We start from the raw sequence: 8,777 nt of genomic DNA, 5'->3' as shown, positions 1-8,777 counted from the left end.
GCAGGTATGAAAATGCCAATACTAAGCATCACTACCTAATCATTAACCTGTTTTTGTCATTGTCCTCACAGAATTTTGCTGAGATTTTGAACATGAAGTTGCACGCCAATTCATACGAGTGACTGCTTGTTTATCGTCTCTATTCTCCAAACAATTTGTTTAATTTTCCAACCACCATAAAATATTTATCAAAAGTTCATTTCATTTTCTTCTTTTTTCTTCCCCGGCTGCTGCTGCTGCTGCTGAAAGTTCATTTTCTTCTTTTTTCTTCCCCTGCTGCTGCTGCTGCTGCAACGGCAGAGCACACACATGTATAATGGTACTGATAAGAGAGTTTGCTGATGCACTGAACAAATTAAAAGCTAACTAGAATTAGGTTTTGTGGTCATGGATAGGAGAAGAGATTGCAATTGGAGTTGCATAGTGGTCACGACACTATTGCCACTTTTTGTAAGATAAAACCTGCAGAGGCAGCACTGGGGCCTCCTCCTATTGGGCCATTTTCATCTTTCAAGTCAGACTCCAGTGCAAGTGGTCATGCGATGCCTAGGTGATAGATCTTTAGAGCTATCCAATCAATTTTTATATTAGTTGATGATATCATGATAATTTTTTTAAAAATAAATTATAAAATTTAATTTTTAATAAATTTAATATTAAACAATAAAATTAAAAAATATAACTTGAATCAACTCGAGTTGACTTGTCAAATCCGCGATCAGGGTTATGAGACCAATATACCCCAATAAAAACTATATTAAAATAAATTATGAAATTCAATTCTCAACAATCAAGAGTTGAAAGATGAAGTTGAAAAAAATTGATTAAAAAAAACAAAAAAACAACTCGAGTCAACCAGAGTTAGGCCTCATAGAAAGCAGATCGAAACAGATTATGACGCGTAATTTCCAATCAATCAGTATTAAAGTATAAAATTGAGAAAAAAAATCAATTAAAAAAAAACTCAATTTAACTGAGTTAACCTGTTAAACCTGATGTTCAGTAATGACTTTAGGATAATTTCATAAAAAATAAATCGAAAAAAATTATGAAATCTAATTTTTAATAAGATAAATGTTGAAGAATGAAATTGAAAAAAAATTATAAATTAAAAAAATATTTTAATTAATGATGTTATACGAGGAGGAATGGTAAAAACTCTTTTCTTTAGTTTTTTTTTGTTAATAATTTTAATTTAATTTTAACATAAGGCAAAAAATTGAAAGGCGAAGGGGCAGATTGGAAATTTTTCGAAACAGTTCGAAAAATTGTAAAACAGAAACCATATTGGATCATTGTTAAATCAACAGAGACCAAGATATAATTCATCCAAAACATTTTTTTTTTTTTAAAGGACTGGTCCGGCCCAAAAGGTAGTGCACAAAACCCTTCTTTGCTAAGCTCACTGCAGGTAATTTCCTCTGACGATGAATATGAAAATGCTGTGAAGAGTTTGAAGTTGGAACTTCGATATAGACAAAGTATTAATCCCTGGCACGCTCTCAAGGCCAAGTGCGCTTCTTATTTAAAAGTAGGGAAACTAGATACTTGCTTGCCGGCGGCGACGCCCTAAAGAAAGCAGTATGGTGTTGGAGGTTAGGAGTCTGAGAAAGGCAGTCGTACCTTCTACTCTAATTGAGAATCCTTCACCTGGAAATCTCCAGTCCACCCGCCTTGCTCTCCATGTATTTTCTCTTCTCGTCTCTCTTCAATTATCAATATTTATGTAGTATTGTAATAATCTTAAATGTGTCTGCCCTTTTCTTTTCTTTTTTTGTCGTACGTTCAGGTTAATGAGGATGGCTCCTCTTGTTTGGTCTACATTGCCTCTGGTTGTCACGTGTACAAACTCCTGGTAGAGATAGTTAATAACTTGCATTTTGCCTTGATTTTTCTTTAATAATCTTCTTCTTTAATATTTATTGAATTCAATAGGAGCCAGTACTTGATTGTCTTCTTCTTTGTTATATCCTATTTGGTTTAGGAATTACCAATTAGGGGAGTGAGTTTTTTGTGGGTTATAAATAGTTTCTTTCCAACTCTTGTTTTTTAATATTCCCATGTATGGAAACAGTGCCTTTGCTATGCGCTATGATTACTCCTGCGAGGTGGTTTTTGAAACTCACAAGAGTAGTGACAAGTGAAGTTATGTGGAATCTGATTAGAACCAAACTGTGCCTTTGTATAGGGTCTGTTTGCATTTTCAATTTAGAAAAAGTGCTTTCTTTAAAAAGATGAAAGATGGGAATACTTTTGAGGATCTGCTGTTAAATGAAAGTTCGATATGAGTCGTCAAAAGAATCAACTTGTGAAAAGGGGTAAAAGAGCCAAATTGTGAAGAGGATCTTCCAAAACAAGAAAGTGTAGAACTTAAAATGTGTTGGAAAGGGCCTTTTTATGCTATGAGTGATTTTGATTAGACCAGTACAACAATGACTTTGGATGAACGAGTACTAAAACTAGCAAGGTCCCATCATCCATGTCATTAGTGTTTGTTTTGGATGCTCATGTTAGATCTGTTTAAGAAAATTAAGGAGCGGTTCACTGTCTCATCTTTTTGATAGATTCCTATGGACAATTCCTCTGTCAGTGAAGGGAAAGAAAGCCTCCTCATTCCTGTACAGACACAGGTATTTCATTAAATTCTAAGTATGTGGCTGTTGCAAATTTGCAGAAGTAGGTCTCAATTTTGCGTATCAGCTTAGTTCATTGTATAATTTCACTACTGATGCATCAATTTAATTGCTCATCATCTGACTTTCTGAAGGTCGTGGACTCTTCATTAGTTAATCGCTGCCCTCATCGGTCAGAAATTCAGAGTATAGTTCTCTCCGAAACTGAAAGTATGTGACTTTGCATTGACATTAACAGATGACATACGGTCTGTACCTTAGCTAGCTTACCCTATTTATGGAGTTGATGACTTCTCAAATTATTTGCAGGCCCTGGTCACTTGGTGTTGGGAAGTGTGGATGGTTATGGACACCTTATTGTGTCCAGACTAGATACCAGTGGTAACGGTATAGTTCTCCTTATTTTAGCTCTCATAATTTCGGCATAATTTATGATGAAGATTGGTAGCACGTTTGTATTCTACTTTGAAACTTTATATTTCTTCCTACTTGTTCATGAACTTATGAGATGGATTAATCAGGCATTTTATGCTCATTGTTATTCCTTTACTTAATCTATTTTGAAGTTGGAATTTAGCACATAGAGGTTGACTATACCATGATTCAGAAAAGGAAAATGTTGTTTGGCTCTTTTGCTGCTAAGTTGATACACTGTTGATGGTGATCACCAGTGATAGTCTATTCAGGCTTGGAAGAGCTTTTCACAGTGGCACATAATATTATCATAGAAAAGTCATAAAGTGATGATAAATTCAGACTATGCTTTTAGACTGTAAATATATTGACCACCACTCTTATTTTTGAAGTTAAACTAGCCACTGTCTGTATGCTCTCTGATCTTGAGATTACATTTTGACTTTAAATCTAAGTGTTGGTTGATGCAAATTTATTTATTTGATTTAAAAAAAACAAAATTGCCAACAGTGCATGAACGACAAGTTGTGTGTTTAACTGGAAGTAATCTGATTCTTTTTTTACTTGTTGCTCTGTTTCTGTGTTAGTTTCTGCTGGTTCCCAACCAAAGTAATCAGCCATAAAATATGCCTAGGGTTTCTTCAAAGCTTGTCATTTTGGGTTTATTCCATTGCTAACCCATAAGCCCAGCAGTCACACTTCAATTTTTTAGGCCTAGAAAAAATTACTGTACCAATGGCTCTTCTAACCAATCAATGGTTTTCTGGTTTGAGGGCCATGCATGTCATTTGCTTGTATAAAGTACAGCTTGATAATTAAAACCACACATATCGTACTAGTTTTCACTGTTGGTTTCTATTTTTATCACGGTTACTGATTTGGGGTTGATAGAAATGCCTTATCAATGTATATTTCTGTTATTTTCAGATATTGATCAGCTTACTTATTCAGTATTACCTCGAGATTCTGGTGTTGGAGAAAGCAGTTGGGCAGGCCTTTGCTTCAGTCGAAGTCAATGGTCCATGGTGACTAATTTCTTTGTTGCACTAATTTTAAACTTGTTGATATACACTCTGGCCACAGTGAATGTCATTCAATATCTATTGAGCTGGCAAGAGATTGAAACCATGGCAGCAGATGGCTAAGTGTATAGATTATTAAGTACTGTGTTTTCTCCGTCTCAAGTGGATGAGCATATCCAATCCTGATAGTGAAATCATTGAACTATGCCAGATTCCCATTTTAAAACTCGCCAAATTATCTTGTTGTTTTACGCTTTATTCCCATCAACAAATTTATGATTACTTTTTTGGTCAATATGAACTCTTATCTTTTATGTTAGCATCAATTCTCCAAATAAGGAGGGAGGTGTCTCGTACAAAAGGTTCTCTATGCCAATGTATGTCTTATCATTATAAGTTATATCTCTTTATATTTCAGAATATAACATTATAAACAAACTTTCAGAACTTGATGCTGTGCAATAGTAATTATGTAATTATATATGTATCTTTTGTTTTTATGTCAGATGTTATAGTTTTTGTTGAGAGGAATTAGGAGCTTGGAATTTTAGACAAAACTACCGTTGGTGTGTGAGCTTGACTGGAAGTTCTTTAGTGATGTTGATTATTTGCAAATGTACTGATAAGCAATAACTGGGACGTAACAACTTTGTTTCTGAACGTCATTAGAATAGAATTTTACTAGATGAAATATGTCAGCTTTATCCCTGTTGCTTTCTTCACATCGAGCTCCTTTTAACATGAATGGTAGTCTTTATTTGCTGCCTAAACTTTTTGTGCCTTTATCATCTCTGGTTCCAGGCAGCCGTGGCACGTAGCTTTTGCAAAAGCGTTGATGTTTATGACCAAGACATCCATGTGCGCACTTTACATACGTAAGTATAGTTTCTGCTAGTAAAATTGTTCCTTTTGATTATCTTACTTAGAAAGCCACATGGACCATGTTATATTTATGGTTAGAAAAAAATGGATTTGTAATTTTCATAGTTTAAAGAAGAGGGTGAAGGGATCTATGATTTAGGAATGGCAGACTGTGTTGGCTGGAGTTCATTTGATAGTTAAGGAATTTGTTTTCTCTCAGAAGGTAGAAGCCATCTAAATATCTTGTGATTTCTTGAACAGACCAACAAAAAGCCTTTAATCTGAAATACATCAATGTCCAGCAAAGAACATCTTACCCTTTATGATGTGTCAATCCCTTAGAATACCTCAGTTATTTTTCTACTTCTTCAAGTAACTTCTGTGTCCTGAATGTTGGGCTATCTTTAATGCATTTATACCGTTTATTTGACTATGTTGCAGACTCTGGTACCCGTCCTCATTGAACTTTTTGGAGAATTCACGCAATGGAAGTGGAGATTCTATATTAGCTGTTGCTGAGGGCTGCCAGGTATTATTGTGTGTTTTCATATTTGCCCTTTTCCCTGTTTGCTTACATGTGCTGCTCTGCTTCATCTATTGGAATTTACTGCAGCTCACACTATGGGACTTGAGAATGAAAGAAAATGGTGGTTGTCTACGACGAATTTCTGGTTCTCTTGGTGATATTTTCTATGCTGTGTGCAGTTCCTCAACCGGTAATGTTGCAGTAGGTGGGGCTGATCGTACTGTGACCATATATGATCCTCGCAGGTTGGTCGTCGCTATTGGATTGTTTGGGACAATTAATGGGGATAGAGATTTCATTTACAATAGCTTGGGATTTTCATTTCTAATGAGGGAGGTCTCTTTTGTGACTTATGATTTGTTCTTCTAATCAGCATGTTATTTAGGTAGATGTTGGCTGATTATCAATGATTGCTCATTGCATGTTTGTTCTTCTAATCAGCATGTTATTTATACTGTCCTCCAAATTTCTGGTGTTATTCAATATGAATAGGAAACGATGGGGGAAAACTACTCTTCCCTTCAACAGATTGAGACATAATTAATGTTTACATCTTGAATGTAGATGGTCGCCAATTACCAGATGGGTGCATTGCTCAAAATATGAGGTCTGTTTTTATTTGATCAATTCCTCCCCTTAAATTCTTGTTTTTTCAGGCTCTTCTCCATGTGTCGACATCCAAGGATAATTTTATTTATTGTATTAGCAATGGAAGGAAGAACAAAATCCATTGTTATCGTATTTGTTTATTGATATTTTGCATATTTAGTATTTTTATTAAAAAGTATCTGTTCATGATTTGATTGTTTCACTGGAGATTAGACAAAAGATGAAATAGTAAAGAGGGGATAGCAAAATATAAACTCTTGAAATGAGTGTCTACTGCAAGTCTACTCCTCACAGATCCTCTTCTCTCACTTTCCTGCATTTAAAGAGATCTCTCTTGTTCAAATTTATCACTAGATTACTCACTTATGAGGTTTATTGTTTTTCTTGAACACAAGAAATTCTAATGGCTTTCAAGATTAAGAATGGGGCTTTCTGGTTACATATGCTAACCTGTACCGATTTTTTTCTTCTTCTAAAGTTCTCTGTCTTCTGGGTTTTCATGCTGTATTTTAAATCATTTTGCTTTTGCTACAATTGCAGATAACCGGACTTGCATTCTCATCACTTGACCCTGATTACATCTATATCCAAGGGGTTGATTATGAGGTTATTGCTTAGGAAGCCGTGGCAGCTTCTCTCTTGTTTTACTACTTTTCTTGCTTGGCATTTTTTAGTAACAGATTGACTTGACGTGCATTAAGTTTACATTTCAGTTGCCTTTACAAAGTTGTAGTTTGATCACCCTAACTTATTCTACTGGGGGTATTTTCACTTCATAAAGACGACAAAATATAATAGAACTGAAACTAAATTGCTCTTGCTTTGTTACCATGGGGAAGAAAGGTGCTTGTACACTGCTGAATGTACAGAGGATGGGAAATTCTCGTTAACACAAAAAAAAAAGCGAGTTAAAATGCTGAAAACTCTGAAGCACTCCATTCTCGCTGAACATCTTCTAGAGAAACACCTTGTATGATCGTCTGTAAATTGCTAGTATGTGAAAAGGGTAAATGTTCAGCCTTCCTTGTCTATGAAATAAACTTCTTTTAAGCAGAGAGCTTTAAAGGCTTTGTCAGAAAATTTTGAGGGGTATAAAATGGTAGATAGAAAGCTTTGAATTTTAGACCAAAATATGAGACGGGATCCATGTGGCTGTCACATGCCCGCTGGAAGTGTTTGTTGTTGACACAGGAATAATTTTGCGTACAATTTGGTGCCAGTTATCTAGGCATGAAGAGTGCCTTTTAATTGTTAACCAAAGTAGTCCTTCATCTATTAGAGGGATTGTTAGAGTTTTTTTGTTTCTGTGGTGCTTTAGATTCTGCATAAAATTGGAGCATCTTTCTAAATTGTTTTCCTTTGTAAGAATTTTTCTTCTTTTTTTGCCCTCTAATCCCGTTTGATGATGAACATATCCGCAGGTCCTTTGTGGGCAGCGGAAAGAATGCGAAAAGGTCTTTTCATTTAGAGGAGATTCAAACTGGCTTGGGTTCAGTAAGGTATAATGATCTATTTTTTTCAAGATTGCACATGGTTTCAGGGTGCGCTCAGCATGCATTACTTGCATTGCGAAGAATTCTGTGCTTGTGGTAACTACTCAATTTGGATTAATTTGGTTCAAACTTGTGTGTTCTCTCTTTCCGCCATAGCGGGAATCAATTGGTTTGAGTGATAAAAACAATATCCCATTGTTTATGCTCTTGGAAGTCTCAAACAACAGTAGCAAATTTTAGAATTTGGTTCTGTAACACATGAAAATGACCCAGATAATTTTAGATGAAGGGCGGAAAGAAAATGGGAGAGTGATAACTCATTAACTTGTAACAAAAACTCATAACCCATTTGTAGCTCCACCAAAGCAGTGCGCACTAAAAGAAATATCTGGGGAGTCTTACTCTTCTAAGGTTCACATTCGCACACTTCTAATTTTATTAAATTGGTGTGAACTTAGCTGAAATGCAGTATGATAATTTATATAGAACTCATAAACAGTATAGTCTTCTGCCTGGGCCAAGTAATTCCATCTCTGTTGTTGTGAGTTGGGCTTGCATTGAATTAAGCTGCGTTTCTAGTTAGTTAACAACACCATATTGATGCTGTTCTAATATAGGATGAGCCAACCATCTCACACGTTTGCTTCCGATCATTGCTGCAGTGTTGCAATAGGGATGTAGTGGGCGGCTGGTGTGATTCTGGTAGCATCTTCATGGCTGACGTTGGAGTTAAAGAGGAGTGAAATAAACATGGTGATAAATCCTTGAAAATGGATGTTCTTTGAGGTTGTGCTTATGTGTTCTCATCTATGGGGTTGGATACTGCTGCTTAGGCATCAGGGTTTTTTTAGCAGCAACACTTGTTACCATTTCTCCAAGCAGCCATTTGATACTCCAGTCAAGCCACCAATTAACTTCTTCAACAGGGTTGATTTCTCAAACACGGCATCCACCTCGGTTTTAGGTTTGACATTCCATGTCTGGGACTGTGTATGCTAGAGGAGGAACTGGTGCATCAAATATTACCTGTAACTTATGTACTGCCTAATTTACAGTTTTGCAGTTTGATTCTGACAGAATGCAAGTGCTGCAGCCATACCTCGGCTGCAAAACTGAGGTCAGCCATGAATTGACACATCTTGTTTCTTCATAAGCGAACTGGTACGACTCTTAAGCCACATGGGTATGCAATGATCATCAGCTTATTATTAAGAATTAA

The 8,777-nt window shown here is 35.9% G+C and overlaps 1 protein-coding gene across 3 annotated transcripts; it reads left to right on the top strand.

Annotated features, from left to right (window-relative positions):
* Positions 1 to 1,341: 1,341 nt before the first annotated feature.
* On the top strand, positions 1,342 to 8,777 carry LOC133691249 (uncharacterized). Of its 3 annotated transcripts, none has more exons than XM_062111677.1 (13): positions 1,342 to 1,685; positions 1,790 to 1,864; positions 2,565 to 2,630; positions 2,768 to 2,843; positions 2,943 to 3,020; positions 3,975 to 4,072; positions 4,871 to 4,944; positions 5,372 to 5,459; positions 5,544 to 5,701; positions 6,021 to 6,063; positions 6,606 to 6,671; positions 7,487 to 7,564; positions 8,221 to 8,777. In XM_062111677.1, the coding sequence occupies exons 1-13, from the start codon at positions 1,584 to 1,586 to the stop codon at positions 8,299 to 8,301; spliced, it is 1,083 nt and encodes a 360-aa protein (XP_061967661.1). In that variant the 5' UTR covers positions 1,342 to 1,583; the 3' UTR covers positions 8,302 to 8,777. The 3 variants fall into 3 exon arrangements, with proteins under 3 accessions (XP_061967661.1, XP_061967663.1, XP_061967662.1); XM_062111678.1 differs by having other exon boundaries at positions 1,344 to 1,685; positions 1,790 to 1,855; XM_062111679.1 differs by lacking the exon at positions 1,790 to 1,864.

The sequence above is a fragment of the Populus nigra genome, chromosome 4 (assembly GCF_951802175.1).
Source record: "Populus nigra chromosome 4, ddPopNigr1.1, whole genome shotgun sequence".
Classification (NCBI taxonomy): Eukaryota; Viridiplantae; Streptophyta; class Magnoliopsida; order Malpighiales; family Salicaceae; genus Populus; species Populus nigra.
This window is presented reverse-complemented; position numbering and strand designations above follow the sequence as displayed.